The sequence below is a fragment of the Equus przewalskii genome, chromosome 29, assembly GCF_037783145.1.
Source record: "Equus przewalskii isolate Varuska chromosome 29, EquPr2, whole genome shotgun sequence".
NCBI lineage: Eukaryota > Metazoa > Chordata > Mammalia > Perissodactyla > Equidae > Equus > Equus przewalskii.
This window is the reverse complement of record NC_091859.1, coordinates 40,287,110-40,313,100: the sequence shown is the minus strand read 5'-3', so window position 1 is coordinate 40,313,100 and position 25,991 is coordinate 40,287,110. Positions and strand designations below refer to the sequence as shown.

At 51.7% G+C, this 25,991-nt stretch overlaps 1 protein-coding gene and 1 long non-coding RNA gene across 8 annotated transcripts in view; one reads left to right on the top strand and one right to left on the bottom strand.

Moving 5' to 3' along the window:
* The window catches only part of SCUBE1 (signal peptide, CUB domain and EGF like domain containing 1), a 135,616-nt gene that overhangs the window by 9,289 nt on the left and 100,336 nt on the right, over positions 1–25,991 (top strand). For 6 of the 7 annotated variants that reach the window (XM_070600644.1, XM_070600642.1, XM_070600643.1 and 3 more), the window contains exon 3: positions 11,951–12,079. In XM_070600644.1, coding sequence (XP_070456745.1) covers positions 11,951–12,079 — 129 coding nt within the window. Of the gene's footprint in view, positions 1–10,861; positions 11,011–11,950; positions 12,080–25,991 lie in introns of those variants that run through there. The other variant, XM_070600647.1, reaches the window with a different exon arrangement.
* LOC139080372 (uncharacterized) lies at positions 14,246–24,139 on the bottom strand. The gene is made up of 3 exons (XR_011534844.1): positions 23,805–24,139; positions 18,915–19,854; positions 14,246–16,196 (listed from the first exon to the last, which is right to left on the bottom strand). It is a non-coding gene; the product is annotated as an uncharacterized lncRNA (long non-coding RNA).

The window sequence follows — 25,991 nt, the reverse complement described above, 5'->3', positions numbered from 1 at the left end:
GGGGACAGTTTCTTACCAGACCTTCAAGGCCATCTTGCCTGCCATGTGGCCAGTGCCCGTGTGCTGATGGCTGGCCTGCCACGTGTGCAGCCACTCTGTGTCCGGGGAGCAGCCTGGGCCCTTGTGGTCAGCTTAATGCCGGCGGGGGCTTGCTGTAGCCAGACTGAGGTGCCTCAGATCGTGGGGAAAGGCTCTGGGCAAGGCTGAGGAGACAGCAGTATTTTCTCGATGATTCACCTCTTGACAGAATCTGAAGTAACTCGAGGTAAACTCATGGGTGTGCAGAGTGTGACGGAACTTTAAAAGCATGAGGGCGGCCCCGTGTTTACAGGTGGCCCGTACGCACCTCCGTTTCGGCCCATGTCACATTGCATTTGTGTTTCCATGTCTCTTGGAATGTAGTGCTCCTCAAGGGCAGGGTCTGTGACCTGTTGAGCTCCAGCCCCTGGACCCCAAGGCCATTCCTGGCAGAGGGCTCAGGACACATCTGTTGGGTGAAGGGTGGATGGCTGGGTCCCAGCAGTCGCCTCCTCCAGGAAGGCTTCCCTGCTTCCCCAGACAGATGAGCTGTCACCTCTGACCATCCCTCCTACAGAGCTCCTGTCACACTGGGTTGCAATGACCTCTGTGACTTCACTCAGGCCTGGGCCCAGAGCTGGTGTCGGTGGACAGTGAGTGACCATTATCAATCTCGAGGATAGCAGGAAAGGCCTCCCAGAGCTTCCCAGACTCTGACGGTTTTGTAGATGAGGCAGCAGAAGCCTGTGAGGGGAAGGGACCAGTCTAAGGATATCTGATGTGGACAGTGGCAGAGTTAGGTTGAGGAAACTGGGCCCAGGGAGGTCTGCCTCTAGCCTGGTCACCCAGCTGAGAAGCAGCAGGGCCTGGATTCCAAGCCCGGTCAGCCATGGGGTCCCAGCAGTGGGCGAGGCCCCCAGCAGCCCGTACAAGTGCAGTGGGAGGAGTTCCTTAGCTTTGGAGTGTTAGAGGGGGCTGCAGAGACCCTTACCGCTCTATGCCCTCTCCCTTGCTGCTGCTAGCTTATCTGGGCCAGGCCCTGTGTGTGCAAGGGGCTCAAAGCACGTCACACACCCCCTTAACTGGGAGATACTCCTTAGCTAACCACTATGAGATGTGTCATTCTCTGTCCTTCCCTCCCTAACCACATCCCAGCATCACTGTCTTTTTTTAGTTCCTCGAACTTGCCAGTTCCTTCCTACCCCAGGACCTTTGCACATTCTGTTTCCCTCTCCATCTTCATTTAGCTAATCCTCTGCATCCCCAGCTTACCAGACCCCTTGTGCGTGGGCCTTTAGAGAACTGCCAAGGCCCGCCCTGTGCTGGCCTTCTGGTCTGAATTAGTTGGATCTGTCTGTGCTCGTTCTGCAGAGGGGGCAGGCTGGGGGTGAGGAGGGGGCATTTCATCCCCTTTAAATGCTTCAACTCATTTAACCTTAATTACTTTGTTTTCATAGACATTTGCTAAGGAAAAGGACCAAATTATAGCTTGAATTGGGTCTTACTAATCTTAATTAAAAGCTCTTGTTTATAATCAGGACCAGGCCCCAAATAAGGAGCAAACCACCCTCAAATGGCTTGTTTAAATAACTAAGACCCTCTTGATAATCACTGTTTAGTCTGAACCAGTGGTGCACATCACCCCTTCTTTGTGTACTTAATTTTTTAGACCATTTATTCAAGTGGTTTATTCCACTTGCAAGTTCCAACTCGGGCCTTTTCCAAAATGCTATAATTAAAACTCTTGGGGGAAATAAATTTTTGTTTTGGCCACAGTATATCAAATATATTACTATTTTCCCTTTTTTTGTGAAAAGGAAAAAAATGACAACCTTATGGGCATCAGAGATCACAAAATTAGCATGTATGTAGTGAATGTAAATAGTCACTTCCTGCATTTTATATCCCCGGGGTCCACTTGTCAGTCACCGAAGTTGGGTAGATTACAGGGCATGCTATTAAGTGTTTTAACAAAACTCCTAATAACACACCCGGTGATCCATTGAGTTTAACATTAGAAAAAAACAACTTAAAACCAATCGTCCTTCTTAGAGAATAATGTCTATGACCTTATTAAATCATTTTCATCATGATTATTGCACATTTTATTGAAACTCCAGATAAAATTCGGCTTTGGGGGAGGCCAGGAAATGCGGTAGGAGGTGGGCTGGGAGGGGGGAGGAGAGGAAATTCCTCCTGAAGTCTTAAAACGTGCAATTATGCATGCTAACGTGTGCCCTGCTGAAGATGAAAGCACTCGAGCCCGGCAGACCAGCGGGCGGGAAGAAATTGGATGTGACTTAAAATTCCGAGTTGCTGTCAGCTAGCAATTAGGCAGTGTGGCTTGCAACTGGCCGCAGCTCTGCTACAGAGTTTAGGCTTCTTGGGGCCCATGTCCGTTTTTAGAAGGAAAAATAAAAAGCTCATACTGTTGGCGTTTAAGCGTTGGAGGCAAGTTCGCCTCCCTGAGCCTCAGTTTGCCCATCTGTAAAATGTGTCAGCTGGACTAGATCCAATTTAGTATCGAGAATGTTCACTGGGCACCTAACTCCCAGCCAAGCTTGGTACAGGGGCCAAGACATGTTTTTCTGACCTCACTGGTTAGCGGGGGAGACAGACTGGGAAAGACGTGCGCGTAACAGGGTGTGGAAAGTGCAGCAGTGGAATGACAGACGAGGGTCAGTGGGGGTGAAGAGCAGGGAGTGTGCGCCTGCCTGCGGAGGGGAGCAGGTAGAGAGGGCTCCCCGGGGAGGCGTGTCTCGGCTGAGTCAGGAAGGCAGAGCCGCAGCGGGTCTCCAGCGTTCTCCCCGGCTCTGAGGGTCCGTGGACCGGCCTGGAGCAGGGATGCAGAGACCTCTGTGGTCTTTGCCAGCTCAGTACGTCCAGCCAGCGACTTTACTTTCCAGAGGCCTGCTCCGTATCCATTGAATGGGAGCCCGGCACCTGCCTCCAGAACCCAGAACGGGCGCCTGAGTGGACGTGGGAGGAGGGAAGCTGCCTCGCTGCCCGCTGGGTGCTGAGGGGGCACCGGCGCCTGTGCGTTGAGCTTTCTTTTTTCTCTAAAGCCCCATTTCTCCTAGGGTTAGAGGGTCTCTGCCCCCACCCCAGCCCCCGGATCTCCGAGCTCCCAGGCAGCAGGCCCCTCTCTGCCCCTTCCTCTGGGCTCTCTCGCCTCCTCTTGGCCGCTTCTTATTACAGTGGCTGTATTTGTTTTTCCATGGGAGGAATGCTAACCAGAAAAAACCATTATTTCTAAGAAAATAAACTGCTGGCCTGTTGGCCTTTGAATGCTACTGGAATGGATGACGGCCTTCCCCCAAGGCCTTGAGACAAAGAGGGCTGGAGGGCTCGTGTGTGCGGGCAAGGTCAGGGGGTCTCGGGGGCGCTCTGCACCGTCCTCCAGATGGGCCATGGCTGCAGCCCCTGGGAGGAGGTGGTTGAAAGCCCCAGCCAGCCTGCTTGGACTTCTGGCCCGGTTGATGACGGCTGCTGGTGCTGATCATTCCCCACTCCCTCCGCGGTCTCCAAGATGCTCTCCTGTCTCCACCAGCCTCCATGCCTTCTATCTGGGCCCCCTGCCCCTTGTGTCGAGGGGAGTAGAGCTGGGGGTAGGTCCATAGAGACCTGGGTGCCAGCTCTGTGTGACCTTGGGCTGGTCTGTGGACCTCTTGGGCCTTAGTGTGCTGACTGCAAAGTGCAGGGCTGGGGCCAGGAGATCCCAGGCCCGCTTGGACCCCTGCAGGAGGCACCTCCTCCCTCAGGGTGCTCTTCACCATGGTGGCACCCAGTGCTGGCTCAGCCTCTGGGGGTGGCAGGTGGGCTCCAGCTGGACCCTTAGCCGCCCGTCCCTTCCCACTGACAGCCTTGCAGGCAGACCTGGGCCTGGGCGGCGCGTTGGCATGCAAGGCTGCCCTCACAGGAGGTATGTTCACCTGTGTCTGGATCATTCTCCCCTGCAGGCTGGCAGCTCCGTGTGGCCAGGGTCTGGGCTGAGGGTGAGAGGCCAGGCTGGGATTGGTGTTGGTGTTGACAGGAGGCAAGAAGGCAGGGCTTTGGCGATCTTCAGCGAGGGCCCTGGGCCCTGGCTCCCCCAGTCACTGACATGTGGGGAATTCTCCAGATAACTGCGTCAAGGTTAGGACAGTGGGGGCTGGAACCAGCTGGCCTGGGTTCCAGTTTTGGCTTTGCCATATACTAGCTGGGTGATCTTGGGCAAGTCACTTAAGCTCTGCTAGCCTCAGTCTCTCTTTCTATGATGAGGGAAGTTAAGCCCTTCCTACCTGGCCTGTAGTAAGGGTTAAACCACCTGCCATTAGACGGGGCCTGGTGGGGAGTTGCCGCTTCTGCTGTTGTCATTACTGTTGGAGAGAAACTCCACCGGGATGTGGACAGAAAGAGAAGGAACTCAAGCTGCACCAGACCAGCTCAGACCCTGGCGCGGTCAAAGCCCAAGAGGTGGCCTGTGAAGCTGGGGGAAGAAGCCTGAGCTGGGATCTTGGGTTCAAGGTACTGTCAGCCTGTGACTTGCTGAGATTAGCTCCTCAGTTCCCTCTTTGGCTCAGTTAGCCCTTTAGAAAGCCCAGGGGGCCTCGGACGAGCCCTTGGATCCCGCTCACCCACTCCACGTGGCGGCTCCAGCTTTCAGTAACTCAGTGTTTCTGGTTATGCCCCTGCTGAGTCCACAGGTGGCTGGGCTGTGGAGCAGCCCCTCGGAGCCTGCAGCTTGGGGGTCTGGGGCTTCTCCCCTGCCTTTCACTAAGAGGACAGGAGCACAACCATGCCTGTAATTGGTGGGGGTGGCGGGGGCCTCGACACTGGGCTGGCAGGCCCCTGGGGCCCCTCCTCCCTTCCGTCTGGAGCACTCCAACTGGTCAGCTTTCCCCTGACCAAGTTGCTTTGGTGTCCAACGGGCCTGATGTTGGAGCCTGGGAACAGCCCCCAGCAAAGGGTTCAGGTGTTTTGGGGGGAGAAAAACAGAAAACTGGTCCTTTGGGTTTGGAAGCAAGTCCTGCCTAGTGCTTTGGAGACACCAGGAGCCCTCACTGGGCAGGTGGCCTTGGAGGTCAGTTCAGAGGGAGCATCCTTGGGGTTTCCTTGCAACCAGGCAGAGCCCAGAGCCCCAGGCAGCAAGCGGATGAGATCGCCGACAGCAGTAACTTTAAACATTTTAAACAGCTTTATTGAGATATAATTCACATACCATACAATTCACCCACTTGAAGTATACAATTCAATGCCTTTTAGTGTATTTACAGAGTTGTGCCTCCATCACCACAATCAATTTTAGAACCTTTCCATTACCCCATAATGCACCCCATAACCTGCACCCCTTAGCCATCACTCTCCACCCCACCCACCCAGCTCAAGAAAATCACCATCCTACTTTCTGTCTCAATGGATTTGACTTTTCTGGAGATTTCATATACATGGAATCCTACAATATGTGCTCCTTTGTGGCTGAGACATCATTAACTCTGAAGTCAGGTGGCCTGGCTCACTTCCTGGCTCCATTTGTGTTAGCTGTGTGATCTTGGGCAAGGCAGGTAACATCTCTGAGCCTCGGTTTCCCTTGCTGTAAAATAAAGATGTGGGTGCCCCCTTCTCAGTGTGGAACGTGAAGGCCCTGCATACTGCCCTACACATTGTAGGGCCCAGTCAACAGAGGCTACCATCGAGATGAGGAGTTCTTCGTTCAACGTTGAGCAGACTTTTATTGAACACACTCCCCTGCTTCTGAGGCTTATGCTGAACAGAACACAGTTCTTGCCCCATGGAATTTACAGCCTCAAAGGACTTATATAGCATGTGAGAGTAATGACAGTGTCTGTTCAGGGGGTCAGGGGGCCCAGAGGGCGGGGGAGTCATGTCTGCCAGGGCTTCAGCAAAAGCTTCAGGCAGGTGGTGATGCTGGGGCTCAGGCTGCAGCAGTGCATACTGTCCGTGAAGGGGAAGGAGCTCCAGGCAGAGGGAACAGCAAGAGCAGAAGTGCGGAGGCCTAAAGCCGCGAGGGCCACGGGGAGAGGTCAGCAAGCAGCTCACGCTCCATGGTTATCTCGGATCATGGGTTGGGCCTGGGGAGGACCTTCCCACCCTCTGGCTGAGCCATGGTCATTGTGTGCAGTTGGGAATGAAAAAGTATATAGATTTGTGTTGGTTTTGTGTGACCTTTGACCTTTCCCATAATTAACTGCTGGGCCCACTTCTGGCATTGTCTCAGCAGCAGGGAAACCTGATCGATGGATGCCAGGGGTCCGCGGAGAGCGGGTCTCATTACTCAGTCATTACAAACCCAGAGCTTAACCCTCTGCCACCGGAGACAGGGGACTTAATCCTTCCTGCTAGGCAGCCCCGAGAAACTACCTTCCCGCAAATGTAATTAGGCAACAAACCGGATTAAGATTTATTCACCAATAAGGACTCAACTTCCTAAGCCATACATCTCTCCCAGGACGGTGGCCTGATCTAAGGAGTGCATGGCTTTTCCTAAAGCCCCCAGACAAAGGGGAGGACGTGCTCGCGCCCACCAGGGAAGGGGTCTTTGTTAGAGCATTTGGTCTCCACTGTCTGCGAGGAATGTCGAGAAAAATGCCAATTTCAAGGGGAATCCAGAAGATATTTTCAGTAGTGACCTCTGAGAGTGGAGAGCGGCGTGCTTTAAGAATCCTCATGTTGACGACCTTTACAGTCAGTGCTAATTTTTAGGAAAATGCCCTAAAATAGTATTGAAATAAAAGGAGAAGGAGCTCTGACTCATTGCCATAGAATCTCGTAGAATCCAGACACCGCAGAATAAATATGTATTTTATGGGGCAGCAAGAATCAATTTTGAATTAAGCGAAAAAAACCCAAACTCGTCTCACTCGGGTTCCAAACCAGTGTTGCTGGCACAGGACCACAGCTGTGGGATCATGCGTGCGTGCTGACGTTTTAATGTAGGAAAAGTGGAACTGGGTGACCTTTTAAAAATCTTATAATGAGCAGCTCCCCGTGCTGTTTTTCTCTGCTCTAATGGGTGTTGGGAGCTGTCTTCTGTTGAGAATTGAGTTTTTATTAAAAATAAAAAATCCAAGCTGGAGAAGAAGCAGGGGTGTCTAGGTCGAGCTGTTGAACTTCTCATCCTCGACAACTGGGTCAGTCTGTTGTCCTGCCCACTTTCTCTACTTGTGTGAACCATCCCTGTCACCACCCCTCCAACTCAAGGGTAGGTACAGACCTTGGAAGTAAAAGTAATGATGCATGTGACATCTCCTCCCCTCCTTTCTCCTTAATAACTTTTTGGAGGATGAAGCCCTTTTAAAAAGTATTCACCTCATGCCCCCCAGGGATGTGGCTCCAGCAGGAATAGAGCCTGCATTTGAGCACAGCCCCTGGCTGGGGGCTGGAGACAGGGTCCTCAGCCATGCTGTACCTCAGCCTCCGCATCAGTAAAATGGGAGCAGCAGCCACCGCTGCTTCACGAGCACAGCTTCATGGCTCCGATCTCTGCGTCTGTGGTCACATGGCATCTTCCCTGTGCATCTGTGTTTTCACCTCTCATGCAAAGATCTTACTTCCAAATCAGGTCGCGTTCATAGGTACTGAGGGTTAGGACATCACTGCATCTTTTAGGGGCACACAATTCAACTCACAGCAGTTTTTTAAGAATAAACATCCAGGGGGCTTGGCTCTGCCTCCCTCTTCCTTCACCCTCTCCCCACGCCGCTGGCCTGTTCTTCCTTCTCTGGCTTTAACAGTCCTTAAAAAGTGGTCCGAGCCTGATGGGTGTCTTGGAGGCCTGTGGGACCTCCTCCAGGGCTGGTGGCTCTTGGATATGTTTCTTACAATAATAAATCTACTTGCTTTAGCAGAGATTTTTTTTTTAGTAGATTTATTGGTGTGTTTATCTCTTATGTATTAAAGGAAGAGGTTCACATGATTTTAAAAAACAAAAATGCAAGGCAAGACACAGAATCCGGGGAGGTCTGGTTTATGCAGACTTTCTCCATCCAGAATGCTGGCAGGTAAAAAGCAGGTTGGCCTCCGAAGCCTGTGGGAGCACTGAAGGCCTGGGGATTGGAGAGGACCTGGTTGTTCTAAGAGATGCTCAGATCTCGGGGAAATCTTTGGGGATGGATTAGGGGAAGAGATGCGAGCAGCAAACATTCCTGTACTCTTTAGCCCACTGGCACCTGCCTACGCTGTAGGGAGTCAAAGGAAGGAAAAGGCTAGAGTTGTTTTGTTGACAATTCGGTGATCTCTTCCTAATGTCTTACATGTATGGTAAACAGTTTACCATTCTGATAATGAAAAGGTTGCTGTTATTAATTACACCCAGACAACAGGCATAAACTGGAACTAAGCCAGGCAAATTGGGGCATATGATTATCCTAATCAGAAGTGACATTTTCCTCAGACCTTACTGCCATTTAAACAGCTGGTTTAACTGAATGTTAAGGATGCAGTGACTCTGTAACTGATTGTGTTTCCTTTATTGCTTTGGCATCTAGGAAGCTCAGAGCCATATTTGTGGGCTACGTTTTGTAATTGTGCTGGGATTACCAAATGTATTTCTGCATACGTTGTTCACCAGCTTTCTCTTATTCTTCAACCCTCATTCTTCATCTTAACATCTTATTCTTTTTGAAAATCGTGTTGTATGTATTTTTTAAGCTATCTGGATGGATAATGGTTGATGGAATTGTTGGGTAGATGAATAGAAGTTGAGACGGAAGGATGGATGAATGGCTGGATAGATGGATGAGTGGGTAGGTGTTTGGATGTGTGTGTGTGTGTGTTTGTGTGAGTTTGGATAGGTGGGTGTGTGTTTGGATCAATGAATAGATGGATGAGTGGTTAGGCATTTGGATGAATGAATGAGTGAATGGATGTTTGGATGGATGAATATTTAGATGAACAGATGTTTAGAGGAATGGAAGGATGGGTGTCTGGGTGAATATTTAGATGGATGGATGCATGTTTGGATGTATGGGTGGATGTTTGGCTGGATAAATGGATGGGTGAATAGGTGACTGGATGAATGGAAGGATGGTCAGCTGACTGGATATTTAGATGGATAGATTTTAGCATAATAGACAAGTGGAAGAATGGTTGAGTGAGTATTTGAATGGATGGCTTATGAAGTGACTAGACGGATGGATAAAAAGTGGCTAGGTGAGTGGATGAATGGATGCATGGCTGACTGGCTATTTGGGTAGATGGATAGGCATGGCTGTGAGTGTGTACGTGTGTGTGGATGTGGATGGATGTGGAGCAAGAGGAAGGATGAATGTGTGAATGGGTGTTTGGATGATTGGATAACACTTTCTCCGTACACAGCCTAAACATGCCGAGGGCTAAGGGTGAAATAACATAAATAAAGTACTTTGCCAATGCCCAGCATGCCATGGGCATTCTAACTTATTAGAAAAGACATGGGCTTTGTAGAACCTTTGTTCTCATCCTTGCCCTACCACTTACTATGTGACCTTGAGCAATTACCTCACCTCTGTGCACTTTAGTTTGCCCAACCGTAAAATGGAATTAAAATACCTGCTCCATAGCGTTGCTGTGAAATTAAGTGGGCTGGTGTATGCTTCAGGAGTAGATTCCTGCATACTTCCATCTGAGATACAACTTGAGAGAGAGAGAATTCTTTTACCCAAGCATGGAATAGAAGTCCTTCTCCTCAGTCTGACTGGGCAACCTAAGTCATATGCCCACGCTGAGACCTTCTCCTGAGTCACCTGCTTGAATGAAGGAAAGGAGGGAAGAACAGGTTGGGAACTGCTGGTTCAGATCAGATGAGAAATGATGCTCATGCTGAAGGTAGTGGAAATAGCTGACCAGTGGGCACACTATAACTGTATAAGCGTGTAGAAAACTACGCTTTTGTAGCTGATTTGATGTCCGTGGAGAGGTGGAAGGGTAATAGTCCTCACTGGGATGGGGAACCCCAGGAAGTGCAGGTTAATGAGTTAAAGTTGGGCCGTGTTGCCTCTGGAGTGTTTATGGAAGGTCCAGGGGGAGAGGTGGTTGGATTGATGTATCTGGGACTCTGGCAAAAGATCAGGGCTGTGGAGATTGGGAAATAATCAATATCTCAGTCTTTATAAACCATGCGCCCTTTCAAACATAAAATCTTATATCCTCTTCTAATGTCATTTAAAATTTCTAAGTGCATTAAATATAATGATTGGAAACAACTCAAATAACTTGCAGAATTGTGTCCGCTTCCCAGCGGATGCCGATGGCTACTGCAGCAGGTGAGGCGTAGCTTCCCTCTCTTGCACCTTTGGAGAGCCTGGCTACTTCGTTTTTCCCTCATAGTGGCGGGGTGGGTAGGCACCAGGAGTAGGCTACACAGGCCAGGCTCTGTATTCTGGTGCTTTCCTGCTGCTGTTTTCACTGAAGTTATCCCTCTGCTGGCAGCGTCCCTGGCAGTCAGGTGTCCCGACAGTGCTTGGTCACCTCCGGTGTCAAGGAGCGTATTACCTTTTGAGACAGGCTCTGTCTTCCAGATGGATATTCCTACCTGTGACCCTTAATGGGCCCCCATGGTTTTCCACTTGTGTGTGTAGCTCTGCCCTCCGGACAAGCATGGAGAGAGCATGGAGCTGGGTCTCTCCCTGTGCCAGCTCCCCAGGCATTTCAGGGAGCAGCCAGGCTTGCCTTTGGCCCCCGCTCTTCTTCTGGTTGACCCCATCCCGGCTTTCATAGCTGGAACCTGGCCTCAAAAATCCCTCTTCAACCAGGTAGGGGACGGATTGCTGTTTCCCGCGGAACCCTCTTGTGAGGCACTTCCGGTTCTGCTTAACCCGGGTACTTCCGGTTCCAGTGAGGGCAGCACTTCCGCTTTCGCTGTTGGGGGGACTTCCTAGTACCTCTTTCCTGATTCTCTGCGGAGCTGGTGGAGGTCGGCCTGGGTGTGGGTTGAGGCAGCGCCCTCAGGCTATGCTGACGGGTCTCCCGGAGCCAGAGCCGCCCCCTGCTCTCCTCTCCCGGACCACGCCCAGGGTTAGGCCCCCTTGGGCTCCCAAGCTGGGCTGCCCTGGTTCGAATCCCGCCTGTGCCGCATCCTCCGGGTGTGACCCTTGGCGAGGTTTCGGCCGCTCTGTGCCTCGGCTTCTTCGGTACCTTGTAAAATGGGAGTAGCGACGACAGTGCCTTCGTGGCTGGGTTAGCGTGGGGCTTGAAGACATCATGGCATGCAGCGTTCTGTCCCCAGCGGGACTCGGGTATAGAAGCAGCTCTTGAATCTTAACTAAGCTGTCCCTATTATTCCCCGAGGTCTCCCAAATCTCTCTGGAACTCCAGGACTGATAGCCCTTTGACCCCTGATGGGAAATGTTGAAAAAGACTTAAAACAGCAAAAGCGTGACCTTTACAAAGGCTGTTGGCCATTGTTTATGAGACAGAAGCCTTTGTTATAACAAGGCCGCTGGAGCAGTAGAAATTCAGGCTTCAGACGCTGACGTGGAAGGAAACTGTTTGGGAGAAGTGTGTGGACTTTTCCCTCGATCCAGAGGTTACGCTTTTTAGGATATGCAAAGTTCATTTTATTTGAGCCTTCCTGCTTCACAGTGAGCCCCCTGTCTCTGGGAGGCTTTCCAAGAGGCTGAAGAGAGCCAGTTTTGGGGGATTTTAGACAGGGTCCCCACGTGCTGCTGTTGTTGAGAAGCTCTCGAGGGAGGCAGAGCTGGGTGTGAATCATGCCTGCTTCACTGTGGTGGCGCTGGAAGGCACCCGGCCCTGCCCTGCAAGGTGGTGGCCAGCCTTGCTGCAGAACCAGGATCTTCATCCCTGAGATCTTTGGGTCCCCAGCCCCCATCAAGGACTTTAGTGAATACCTGTTGAGTCATCCCCTTACCACACAGGTCCTGGTGGCTTCAGTGGTGAGGGGAGAGGGGACCCCCAGGCACTTCCTCTGACACCTCTCGTGCCCCTCGTTTTGCAGACATCGACGAGTGTGAGAATGACTACTACAACGGGGGCTGTGTCCACGAATGCATCAATATCCCGGGGAACTACAGGTGCACCTGCTTTGATGGCTTCATGTTGGCACACGATGGACACAACTGCTTAGGTGAGTGAGGTCACCGTGCTCTGCCCGCTGGGCACACTCTGCTGGTTTCACAGCTCCAGCGTGCGGTGTTGGGGGTGTGGGAGCGCCTGCCCGCCTTTGGTTCCTTGTGTGAGTTTGCTAGGGCTGCCATAACAAAATAGTGCAGGTTGGGGGACTTAAACAACAGGAATTTATTTTCCCGTGCTTCTGGAGGCTAGAAGTCTAGGGCAAGGTGTAGGTGGGTTTGGTTTTTTCTGAGGCTTCTCTCCTTGGCTTGCAGGTGGCCACCTTCTTGAGTATGTTCACATGAGCCTCTCTCTGTGCGTGCCCGTATCTAAGGTCTCTTTTTCTCTGTGTCGTATCTCCTCTCTTACGAGGACACCAGTCATATTGGAGTAGGGCCCATCCTAACAACCCATTTTTAACTTCGTTCCCTCTTTAAAGGCCCTGTCTTGAATGCAGTCACATTCTGGAGTGCTAGGGGTTAGAGCTTCAGCATGTGAATTTGGGGGAACACAGTTCAGCCCATAACAAGGATTCTTATATACCTCCAGATTCTCATGGTTCAAAAATATGTTTTTAAACCAGTTTTATAAAATTTATAAAAGTAATGCAAGCTTGCTGGATAAAATTGGGAAAATGTCGAAGAGCAGGGAGAGCCAGTTGGACGGCATCTTAGTTATGCTGGTGTGTTTCCTTTCAGGCTTCTCTCTGCATCCAGCTGTGAGTTCACTGTAGTGTCAGGCAGTCAGCGTGGTGTTGGCCCTTGATTTTCCCTTTACCACCACGTGCACCTCAGGCGCTCTTTCCTGCCCCCTGTTACTGCCATCTTCCTAGTTGCCTCATGGTCTGATAAGTGACCAATAACCCAGGGTTGCTGTAACAAAGTAACAGACTGGGGGCTTAAACAGCAGAAATTATTCTCTCACAGTCTGGAGATGAGAAGTCCAAAATGAGGTGTCGGCAGGGTTGGCTCCTTCTGAGGGCTTCGAGGGAGAAGGTGTCCCACACCTCAGGCGTCCTCTGCTTGAGATCACCTTCTCGCTGTGGTTGCACGTTGTCCTTGCTCTGTGCATGTCTGTCTGTATGTCAGAATCCCCCCTTTTATAAGGACACAGTCATGTGTCTTTATATTAGCACTCACCCTACTGACGTCATCTTAACTTGATCCTCTGCAAATACCCCATCTCCAAAAAAGGTTACATTCGCAGGTCCTGGGGGTTAGGAATTAAGGACCTTGTAGGGGACGCAGGTTAACCTGAAACAGTGGGAAACGGGTTGTTTGCAGTCTGCAGTCTGTGGCGGGAGGAAGACCTCAGGGTAGAAAGCACATGGTCTCAAGGCAGCTGTGCCTGGCCCCCAAGCCTGCTTCTGCTAACAGCTGCCGAGTGACCTCGGGCACGCCGCCTGGAGCCTAGGGGCTAAGACCATGGACTTGGCAGGAGAGTGGCCATGGATGGATGCGTTATTAACATCTCTGAGCCTCCGGCCTCCGGCCTTGGGCCTCAGTCGCTTGTTGGTAAAGGGAGGGTGTGAAGGGCAGCTCCCTCCCAGGCTGCTGTGAGCAGTAACTGAGATAATGTCCAGACGGCTGAGAACTGCACCTGGCGCGGGCTCTCAATGCTAGTAGCTGCTATATCGTCCTGACCTCTGAGCTCCATCTTCCCCACTGTAACACAGGGATAATTGTGCCTCCCACTTCCCCAGCTTGTGTGTGAGGACAAGATGACACCATGAAGTGACAGGCACTTAGTAGATGTAAATAGTCAACAAACAGGCATTGGTTTTGCTCTAGGTGGCTCAGCCACCCTTTTGTGCTTGGGCATTTAGATTGTTTGCTTGTCTTGTTTGTTTGTTTTTTGCATCAGAATCCAGAGGTGATTCTGGGCACAAAACTTTCTTTTTCTTGTTTTCCCAATTGTCTTCTTCACAATTCTTCCCAGAAGTGGAACTACTGGGTCAGAGGATCATTGGGATTGTTTATGGCTTTTGAGGCAGTGCTTTCTGAAGGGGCTCAGCACACCTTCCACCGTGCCAGCTGGTGTGTTGGTACATGGCACAGGATGCTTCACATTCCAAGTACTTGAAACCTTTCCTCTTTGTGGTGTGTTAGCCTTAGATTTCCCTGCCTGTTTTTTTGTTTTGTTTTTTTAAGATTGGCACCTTAGCTAACATCTGTTACCAATCTTTTTTTTTTTTTACCTTCTTCTTGTTCTTCTCCCCAAAGCCCCCCCAGTACATAGTTGTATATTCTAGCTGTAGGTCCTTCTGGTTATGCTATGTGGGTCACCCGCTCAGCATCGGCTGACGAGTGGTGCCGTGTCTGTGCCCAGGACCAGAGCTGGTGGAACCCCGGGCCCCTGAAGCGGAGCACGCGAACTTAACCGCTCGGCCACGGGGCCCGCCCCTCCCTGCCCGTTTTTGTTTAATGCATATGGGATCTCAGATGAGCTTGTTATAGGAAACAGATCTGTGAACATGTAATTACACCAAAAATAAGTGCTGAAACGGAAGTCTGGATGGCATGCTGTTGAAGCCCAGAGGGGCCTGTGAAGAGTTACCCCTGCATGGGGTGAGGAGGCAGCATCGAATGGCATCTTCAGAGGTTGGGGAGCAGTTTGCTGGGGTGAGGGCACAGCCTGTGTAGGGAGCTCCTTGAGGCCGGGCTCAGGGGCGGGGAGGAACGGCAGGAGGTGGGCTGCGGAGGCGGGCAGAGCCTTTGATTAGATTGTAAAGACGTGGGGCTGCGCAGTGATTATGCCAGACGCCAAGTGAAGTCTCCTTCAAGTGTCATCTCATTGAATCCTCCCAAAGCGTCAGCGCTTAGCTCCATCGGTTGTTTACCCCTTTTTCAGATGACAGAGAGAGTACATTTCAGTAATTGATTAGTCCCTAAAGGCAGAGCTGACGGTCCCTATGGGACAACGGACGGTATCACCCAGTGGTGAAGAGGCCAGACCTTGGGAACTGCTAGTCTGGGCTCAAATCCTGGCTCTGCCTGTTATCAGCTGTAACCTTTGGCTCCTTCACCCCTATACCTCAGTTTCCCCACCTTTGAAACAGAATTCACAGTCTCTGTCTTGGCGGGTTCACGAGATCATGGCTGTAGAGCATCTGGCAGAGTGCCTGACACTGAGCGCTCAGAATGTAATGGGCATGGAGGTGGTCATCGGCTTTCAGACGAGATGCATTGAGGTGGCTAGTTTGATACCTCTGAGACTTCTTGGGGGCCAGAGCCTGCTGCCACCCTCCTTGGGCCATGTCTGACACGCGGGGCTCCCCTTGTAGTCACACTGCTCCCACCTGTGCAGAACCACCTGCTTGTGAACACCCTTGTTCTTGCTGTGGCAGGTACACCCGTGCCACCAGACTGGTGGTGGCATCTCTGGAGGTCTTTGTCTCAATGCAATTATTTTCACAATGGATTCTTTTTACACTGATTAATTTAAAGTACTGGGTAAGAGTTCCCCCACCCCCACCTCCGCACAGATTGCAGCTTCATACAGCTCAAACTCGCACATATGGTCACCAAGAAAAGGCTGTCTCTGTTGCTCCTCTGCTTTTAGCTGAGGGCAGACTTTTCCCAACAGACTTCTTTTTGTTTGGATTTTTTCCTTCCCAAGACAAAACTCCGGCTCTAGAGAAGTCAGACCTTGGTTCCAGCCGGCTCCAACCTAGAATGACCACGTGACCTCTCCGCCTCGAGTCCTCATCCATCAAGTGCTGGAAGAGTGTAAGTGCCCAGCACGGTGTCAGGACCCTGGAGACTTGATAACTGCTGGCGAACCACACAGTGCTGCAGGAGAAGCTGGGTTTGGAGTTGGAAGATGTAGCCACAGATTCTGCCACCACCACTTATGAGTTCTGTGGTTTGGAACCAGTTGCTCAAACCCTCCAAGCTTCAGTTCCCCTAACTGTCATGAATGGGTCACTGTCTCAGAGGGTCACTGTGATGATGAAATCGGAAAGCGGATATGGAGGGCTGTACGTGCTGATGTGAAGTTCTTCTCGGGTGCTCGATGTTGCCGTCGTATTGCTGCAGAGGCTTCAGGCTGGCAGCCCATGGTCCTCAGCCAGCCTGCTGACATGTTTGGTTTGTCCCCACAGTGTTGATGATGATGCTTGACTTATTTGTCAACTTTTAGAAATCAAAGAGCATCACATAAAAATCAGTATTTCCAGCATTGTTCCTGCCTAGCCATAGTCACCTACCTGGCCCCTGACATTTGTGGGACTTGGGCAGGAGTGCAAATGGAGGCCCATATTCTACTGCAAATATGTAAAAGCCATTACAAAGCCTCAAAACTGAAATATATTCAATCTATTCTACTTTGACAAATGTTCACTCCTAGTGACCTGGAAGGCTAGACTGGAATGTAGAATTCTGAGACTCCGTGGAGTTTTGTGCCAGAAAGTGGTAGTATGAGCAATGCCTGCTCCCTGCCCCCTCCTTCTTATCCTTGGCCCCATCCTACACCACAGGGAGCCTGAGGACACCCTAACCTGAATGTTCAGCCTCTGGCCATTGGCCCCCTACCCACCTTCCCTGTTGCTCCTGCTTGATCCTGTCATCTGTCCCTCTGAGAACAGATAGGCTTGGGGCCTCTTGGACAGGGAATTTTAGGGTCTCAAATACCCAGAATGTGGTCTAGAAGGGTGGGTATTTGTTCTAGGTACACATGATCTCCTGTGGACTCCTTACTCCATGGAGAGGGCTGCAGCCCCAGGAGAGGCAGAGCAAGGACCTCCAAAGTATGGGACTGAGAGCAGGGGCACCTCTTGCCCTTGTCTCAGTATGATGCCTATAGCAGCTGGCAGGGGCTGCGCTGCAGCTGCCCCCTTTGGAGGGAGTGCCCACTCTCCTGTTTGCCACAATCCCCACCCCTCCCCATTGCTCTCAGCCAGTTGGCTTTGGTCCTGTAACTACCTGCTGGGTATTATTAGGAATTGTGTTCATGCTGCTGATGAAGCTTCCAGCACAGGGCCTGCTCCCAGTGGCTGTTTGGTGGCTGTGAGAAGCTGACTGAGTTGTTGTCCTCGCTGCCTTGTGCAGTCCCGACCGTCTCTGGACAGTCACTCTGAGCCCCACCCCACAACCCATCACCCATCGGGGACAGCTAGGCCCCTTTGCCTCTCTTGTTGTTTGGTCTCCAGAAGTCGGGTCAAGAGTCTTGTCCAGTTGTTACATTCCTCTCTCAGCCACCACTGAATTCCTCAGGGATGATGGCTGGAATAAATCCTCATCAGCACAGTTTGAAAGGCATTCTGACTTAATTAGGAGAAATGAGGCTGATGGCTTAAGAGTCATTTTCTTGCCTGAGTTTTCGCAGTTGAACCTTTTCTTTTGAGCAAATGAGGTTATTTTCTTGTGGAGATGGCTTGCCTGGGACTGTGTCCTGGAGGGTGGCCAAATCTGTCCTCCAGGGAGCAAATCCTTTCTCTGTTTGACATCTTTATTGAGGAATTCCTCAAATATAACAGAAAATGACACTAGAGGGAATTGAAACCATGATGAGATCCTTGCTCAACTCCAAATGACTGCTTTTAGCATTGTAATTACTTGAAATAGCAGTAGTTCTGTTTGAAAAATATTATTCCAAACTCCATGCAATTGGACATAAGAGCAATATTTAGGCTAATAGAATAAGATTTTTTTCATCTTAAATTAAAACCAGCAGTAGACAACTTTTTCCCGTCTCCACAAAGTAAGGCTCCTTTTTCTCTAAAGCCATTAGTTCACTTAGCCAGATGTTTTCTTCGACCCCAATCGTTATCTTGACTCACTGAAAAATATGTTTCTCAAGTTGCGCACAATTTGAGTTTTGGACTTGCTTCTCAGCACTTTTCATACCTGATGAAGAGAAGTCATCTGTAGCCAGGTCCAGCAGAAAAGTTGTTTTATTAGCCAGATCACTACGTTCCCATTAACACTTACTGAGCACCTACCATACACCTGGCCTGTGCTAGGTAGACAGTTCCACTTAGGGGAGATGAGGGAACTTAGGTTGAGTCTCGGCCATGCTCCCAGAGTTGTCCACGATGTTATGCTCACCTTCTCTCATTTAGTCCTCACAGCATCCATGGGCAGAAGCCATTAGTGTCCCCTCTTTACAAATGTGGAAACCAAGGCTTAGAGAGGGGGAGTGACCTACATAAGGTCACAGAGCCAGTAAGTGAAGGAGCTGGGGCCAGAGCCCAGGTTTCTGCATTTGCCAGTTCAAGCCTGTAAGCATTGCCCAGCCCCTGGTCCATGCCACCTGGAACAGTGCCAGCTCTGGGAGGATGAGTGGGTTCAGGGAAGGGCTGAGAGTTTGGGAGTCACTGAGAAGTGCTGGCATCTGCCAAGCCAGGCTGGTGGGTGGCATCCTAAAGGGCGAGGGGGCACCCCTTTCTCCAGAGAGTTCACCTTATGGGGACCTCTTCCCCACTGCTTATGCTGCCTCCCCAGGCCAAGGCAGGAGCTTACCGTTTGTGCAGGAGCTGTGTAGAAGCCCTTGAGCTTCCTCTTGACATGGTCTTACCCCGTGTGACCACATAAAGCCCTGTTCTTCCAGAACCCTCTCTGGTGGCTCCCATTGCTTTCACAGTAGCACCCTCTTCATCTGCCCACTGGCTCACAAGTCCCCTCAGGCTGGGGCCCTGCCGGCTGCCCCTCCCCACCTCTCATCCTTGCCCACCTGTGCCCTCTGGCCCAGCCTTCCTTAAACCCTGAGAGTCCTTCTACACATTCCTGCTGTTTACAGCTGCTCCTTTGTGACCGCTGCCCCTGCGGGGACCTGGTGAGGTCCTGCTCGTCATTCAAGACCCAGCCCGCATCTCCCAGCTCCGAAGTCTTCTGTGACTGCGGAATACATACCTCTGCTGCAGCTCTGTGCTGGGATCCTCTCTTCTTCCCCCAAGAGCAGAAGCTGTCTTGTTTATCTCTCCATCTTCCGCCTTGGAATCTAGTGCAGTGTCTGGCATATCATAGGCGTATAATAAATATTTGTAGAATGAATGAATAAACGAATTTCTAAAAGTGTCTTGGAAGCTGGGCCCTCAATCTCAGCAAACCTCCGTGCTGGGCACATGGCAGAAACCAAGGCAAATTAGATGGGGTGCCTGTCACAGGACCCCCAGGTCCATGAGAAAGGCAGAAATGCTCATGCCTGAATGACAGGTAGAAAGTGCTGTGTTAGCAGTGACACTAAACCCTTCCACCTGGTAGTCATCCATTTGTTATTCCAAAAAATTGTTCTGAGCACCTCCTGTGTGCCAGACTCTGGTTTAAGTGCTAAAGACACAGTGAGTGGTGGATCAAAGCAACAAAGTCCCCTCACTTGGAACTTATATAGTCAGGGGGAGGACAAGACACCAGTAAACATGCGACTCAGTCAGGCAGGTCCAGTCAGGTCTATCCCAGTGAAAAACATAAAACAAAATAATGCGATAGAACGTGATGGGGGAAGAGTGGTGGTGTTGGATGAGGGGGGGTTCCAGTTACTATTGCTGCATCAAAACCACCTACCCCACTCTTAGTGGCATAAGACACCATTTTATTCTGCTTGTGGATTCTGCAGGTCAAGAATTCAGACAGGACACAACAGGGACAGCTCATCTCTGCTCCACAGTATCTAGGGCCTTAGCTAGGAAGACGTGAAAGCTGGGGATGACTTGATGGTGAGGGCTGGAATCATCTGGAGGCTTCTTTGCTGATGTCTAGTGGTTGATGTTGGCTGTCGGCCAGAACACTTATGGGCGGCCTCTCCATGTGGTCTTTCCACTGGGCTGGTGGGGACTTCCTCACAGCATGGTAGCTGGGTTCCAAGAGAACAAGACGCAAATGCATGGAAGTTTTATAGACTCGCCTCAGGAGTCACTTCCCCCAAACTCTGCCTGTCAAGGCAGTTACAAAGGTCCACCCACATTCAAGGGAAGGGGGCGCCAGGAGGAGGAAGCTGCCATCTAAAGATCTAGGGGAGGTCTTCCCTCCAGGCAGAAGCGGGAGGACAAGTACAGTGGCCTGAGATGGGGAGAAGCTGGGTGAGTTTGGGAAGAGGTCAGTGTAGCTAGAAGATGAGGAGTGAGGGACTAGAGATGAGACAGGAGGAAGGCAGAGCTGGGTCACGTGGGGCCTCATAGACTGGAGAAGGGAATTGTGATTCTATTCGAAATTAGCTGGGAAGCTATGGGACATTTTAACCAGGAATTGATGTAGTCTGATTGACATTTCAATTAAAAGGGATCTGCTTTCTGGCTGCTAGGTAGAGAATGTGTTACAGGGAATAAGAGGCAGAGACTGCTGTGGTAGTCTGGGCCAGAGGTGTTCATGGCTCAGTCCAGAGTGACATTGGTGAGGTGTTGGGAAGTGGCTGAATCCACTGTTTTGAAAACAGAGCCAACAGGAATTGCTGGTGGGTGAGATATAAGAGGTAAGGGAAAGAGGGATCAAGGCTGACTGCTGGGCTGTTGCCTGGAGTCTCTGTGTGGCTGTGCTGCTGGGGCTGAGGTGGGGAAGACAGGCGAGGACAAGTTTTGGAGTGGGAAGAGGGGTGGACTCAAGAGTCTGTTTGACCAAGTTCGGTTTGAGATAATCAACAGCCATCCAAGTGGAGATGGTGTACAAGTTCAGAAGTCGGTGAGGTAGTCAGGCCTGGGATTTGGGGGGATGTGAGAGTCTGGAGCTTCTAGATGGCATTGAAAGCCAGAGCTCTTAGCATGCATTCGTTTCATAAAGATGTCATGAGCACCTGCTCTGTGCCTTCCAGCACCTTCCTGGGCTGGAAGCTCACAGTGAGGAGATGGATGACATGTTCTCAGCCCTCCGGCAGCATAGGGAATCGACTTGCCTCGTTTTGAGTCCTAGATCCATCACTTACTTACTGTGTGACCTTGAGCAGTAACTTTTCTGGGCCTCTGTATTCTCATCTGTAGGGTGGGGCTAATAGCGGTGCTTATTTGACAGGGATGATGCAGAGACCAATGAGATAAGCTTTGTCAAGCATGTGCCACAGTGCCTGGCACATGACAAGGGCCGGTGTGGATTACCTAATTATCACTTGTTCCTAGTGTGCAAAGTCAGAATAATTTTAAAAGAAAATAGATGTATTTTCTGAGCTGGCCAAGATGCTGGGGACGCACCTGGGCCCTGGGCCATGTGTGAAGCTCTTTGGCTGGGGACTGCTCCTTGTATTCCACATGGTACTCCTGCAAATGAGCCACTGCTCACCACCCTCCTGGGGTCAGAAACCTCTCCCATCCTCTTGCATTGGTTTTTACTCTCCTTTGACAGAGGGTCAGGTGGCATCTAGACTTCCAATCCCAACTCTGCCACATACTCATTTTGTGATCTTGGACACATGTCACCTCATTTCTCAGCCTCAGTTTTGTTCTTTACAAAGTAGGCACCATCTCTGACCATTAGGGTCAGATGAGGAGGTGGATGTGCAGGTGACACCATAGGCTGCCAAGTGGAGGGAGAAGAGGAGAAGGAGAGGAGCTTGGGAGCCGCTGACAGGGCCCAGGAGCCCAGCTGCACATGTGGGAGGAAGTCACCGTGGACGCCCAGCTGCTCAGTGGCACAGCGGTCGCAGCTTCCCCTGCGCTGGGCTGGGCTGGTCCCCGGCAGGATGAAAGGGCCGCATAGCCTCGGACCTTTTGAAGGCGCCCCCTCTCATCCTGGAGGACAGCTGGAGACAATGTGTTGCTCCCTTGAACCCCGAATGAAGGCTCGAGTTGCCTCTGTTTATTTGTCTTTATACTTCAACAGCTCAACTGCATTTCTTGCTGGGAAAAAAATGCTGACCATTTTAATGTAAAACTAAACAGCTTCGGACAGTCCTATACTTACTCCGTAAACACCAATATTTTTTAAGGTAAACTCAAGAGGTTTCTTCCTGTTCTCTTTATTTATGCACCCTGCCGCCAAGTGTCCCCGCTCTTGGCCCACACTCAGGTGATCTAAACACGCTTGGTTGGAGGGATTTGCTGTCGAAGGACCAGTCGGATTCAGGCCCACTTCTCCTCTCAGCTTTTTACAACTGTTAATCTGATGGAAATTCTTTGGCCTGAGAAAAAGAAACACACTGGACGCCGTGTGCCTCTTTATAAACGGGATTCCTTCTTTTCCCCAAATCGCTGCAGAACCAGGGAGATCCTGCAGCGCAGGGCCGAGAGGAGGGTTATTCAAGACCTCGGTGTACTTCGGGGATGGAATGGACTTCTACAGCCTCATGCCCATGGCCAGCTCGGGATCAAGGCCAGGAGCGGGGGGCACAGAGCAGTGGGGCGCATCTTACGGATGCTTCTTACAGAAGGGGCCAGGCAGGTGCTGGGGTGAAAGGGCAGTGGGCCAAGAGTCAGGCTCTTTGGGCCATGGATTGCTGGGGGACCTTGGGGAACTCCCTGCCTCTCTGTGCCTCAGTTTTCCCATCACATGTGAAATAAAGGGATGGGATTTGACCAGTGGTTTTCAGATTTGTGGGGTTTTGTTTGTAGCAGCAGAACCCTTTATTTCAGGCAGTCATGTTGTGCTCTGGCTGAAATGGGAAGCAAGACTAGCAGGAGAGCCTGCACTCCAGGGAGCCTGCCTCCTCTCCTGCAAGGTCCCTGGGGAGCCAGGAGCACTGTGTGGAACCCCCTGGCATGTCAGAGCCCTTTTCCCTCCGGTGTCTTGTGACTCAGTGACTTGGAGCCATGGTCTAACCTCAGAGGCAGTAGCCAGGCTTTTTGCTGTGTACCTTTGGTCCCTGCCAGAGGCAATCCCCATCTCCCTCTCTCTCCTTGTTTCTCAGAACTTCCATCTCTAGCACATGGAAGAGCTTTCCTTTCCCTAAATGTGCTACCCTTTCCTGCTCTGGTGTGTCCTTGCACCTGCTGTTCCTTCTGCCCAAATCGCCCTTCCCCATGCTCTTCACTTTGACTGAGCCCTACTTGTCCCTCAGCACTTGGCTCAGGCATCAGCCCCTCCAGAAAGCCCTCCCTGAGTTGCACACCCTTTTCCTGGTCCCACGGCCCCCGGGCTTCCCTCTGACTCAGCACTGAGCTCCCGGGCTTGTCACTGGCCATCTGGGGGTGAGTCTCCCCTACTGCCTCCGGAGCTCCTGGAGGCCTGAGCTCCAGAGTCGCTTAACTCTTTGTCCCTGGGCCCAGCACAGGCTCATTTATGTGATGAAGGGATGGGCGGGTGGCTGGGGAAGAGGGCAGAAGGTTTGCTCCGGAGAAGTGTGATCTGACAGTGGTGAGTGCACAAGCCTGCCTCTGAGGCAGAGCGTGAGCGCTCTTGAAACTGTGGAGATGTGCTGGGGAAGTCTCCTACAGCCTGTGTGACTGCAGCCCCCTGCGGCCGGCCGAGGCTCAAGACTCGGTTGTCCTCTCTCCATGCCCAGCTCCTTCTGGTCTCTGTTCTACAAGAGGGGAGAGCAGGGCATGTGATTCAGACACATTGGGCTTTGGCTCCCAGCTCCCTTCCTAGCTGGTGGTTTGGGGCCAGCTCTCTGCTCTCACTTTTCGTCCCCAGGAAGGAGGCATGGTGATGTTCCTGGGAGGGGGCTCTAGGATTCTAGCAAGGAGGTCTGTGTGAAAGCGTGGGGGCACATGGCGGGCAACAGGAGCATTCGCTTCCTTCCCCCTTCCCACTCTCCTTTGGTTGTACGGTCAGTCAGGGACCACTTCACCGTATGAGGCTGCCCTCCCCATTCAGGACTGGGCTGCCTCATGTGGTGACGTGGTCCCTGATCTGTTGTCACCCCCCCTGTGCCAGCCTCACCTTTGAATAGGTCTGGATTTGGTGGCTTGGGGAAGAAGTCCTGCTCTGTCCCAGATGGAGAATGCCAAGTCCATAAACAGCAAAGAAAAACACCCAGCTGCAGAGGACAGGATAGATGAGCAGACACTTTCCTTCATCTTTCTTGTTTGCAGTCCATGTGCCAAGGGCTTGGTCAGAACTCTGAGAAATAAACAAAAAATAAGTGTCTTGTGAAGGCTCTTTAAAAATACTCTACCACCAAAACACATGCCCCAAACCAGGACTGAGCCTTGTGCCTAAAAAGGGGCACTATCAACAAATAAGGGTGTCCCAGAGCTCCAATACAGCACTTCCTCTGCCAAGAGTCTTGCTTATTTTGGAGCAGCTCGGCCCTGGGTGGCGTTTGGGGTCACCCTGGACGTTTGCTGGGCCTGGCTGTGTCTGGACACATGCCGCAGTGACCCTCCTCCCCCAGCACCAGCAGGACAGGCCCTGGCTGTTTACAGTGGCCATTAGCCAGCCCCGTGTATCGCCTGCCCCAGCACTCCTCCCTGTCACCCACCTCGTCCCAACCACATGCAGCTGGAAATAGATCGGCTGGCAGAGGCGCCTTGCGGCCGGCTGGCACTCCTTGTTTGTGGGAAGTGGGTAGCCATGGCAGCCGTCCAACTGCATGGTCTGGGGTCTTTAGTAACCTCCCAGGTGCTACCTTAATGGTAGGAGAGGATCCCACAGGCCGACTCCCCCTTCCCTGGCTCATCTGCTGGCCAAGGGGTCAGACAGCAGTGGAGTCATTTGGGACAAGCCTTGGTGGAGCCTCTCTGAGTGGGATGCTCCTGGGGCCGCTCTTGCCACGGGGGTAGTCTGGCGTCCTCAGCCTGGCAGCTGGCCCTCATGATCTGGGCTCTGCCTGTCACTCCGGCCTTGCCTTCTCTCTGTATGAGTGTTAAGCCTGTCCCCAGGCACCCCATGCCCTCCGAGCTTCCTCCTGCCTGGAGAACCGTCATCTCCCCTTGCCTGTCCCAGTGCTCTCCCCTTCGTCCTTCTGCACCTATTCCCTGGCCCTCCCAGCGTGAGGACTTGCTCCCCACTCTGCGGCAACTGACCAGAGTCACAGTGCTCGTCACGCAGAGTTGAAAAGGTCTGTTTACTTACCCATCTTCCACACGTGTAATAATTATACAGAAACACTCAGAGAAATCAATAGAAAAGACAGGAAATAATTCCCCCACCCCAACAGGTCAACAGCTTTCACATCCTGATGTTCTTGTCCTCTATTGCCTGTGTGGGACCTAACTTTATTTGGTTATGATCACGCGCTGAGGTTTGTATGCTGCTCCCCGCAGTGTTCCATCAGAACTTTTCCCACTATCGATGTGTAATCACGTAGCTGAGATGTGGGACTGGAATCAGAGCCCAGGATGTAGGGAGCCCTGCAGCCTGTGGGCTCTGAGAGCTGCTGCTGTGGCTGTCTGATTGGAACAGCAGACATGCCTGGGAAAAATAGTTTGTAACCTCTGGGTCAGCAAGGGCCCCAAGTGCACATATCTGCCAGGTCAGGGGATCCTGAGATCAGTCAGATGTGACTTCCACCTTCAGGCGGCTCTAGGCCCTATGCAGAAATACTCCCAACCTGTCATCCTTGGTGTAATTGATACTATACTGAATACTGGCTGGGGCAGGAGTTCTCACCCTGCTGAGAGTGAGTGAAGGATCACCAGGCAGGGGTGGAGATGGGGTGAGGGGAGGAGGGAACAGCATGTGCAAAGCCTAGAGGCAGGACAGGCTCGGCCAGGTAGGAGAGCAGGCTCAGGAGTAGATGGTGGTCTATATAAAGTTGGTCTCTGTCGGCAGAGCCAACAGTGTAAATGCTTTCTAGGAGTGTCGGGGGATCACCTTAGGCTGCACGTTGGGCACATCACAGACTCAAGCCTGCCTCCCAGGCCCTCATCAGCAGTCACCAGGGCCCCACATGCTGCTCCAGGCTCACCAGACACACACACATACATGCACTTACATGTGTGCACACACATGTGCCCTGCCCCCGTCCCACTACCAAGGTACCTTTCCCTGTACTGGTCCTCACGCGGCTCAGAGACAGGCTCCCCTCCCTCTTGGTTTGGCCTGCCAATCCCTCTCCACAGCACCCTCTGCCTGTCCTGCATAGCTCTGACCCCAGCAGCAGTTAATCTCTGTTGAGCTCACCAC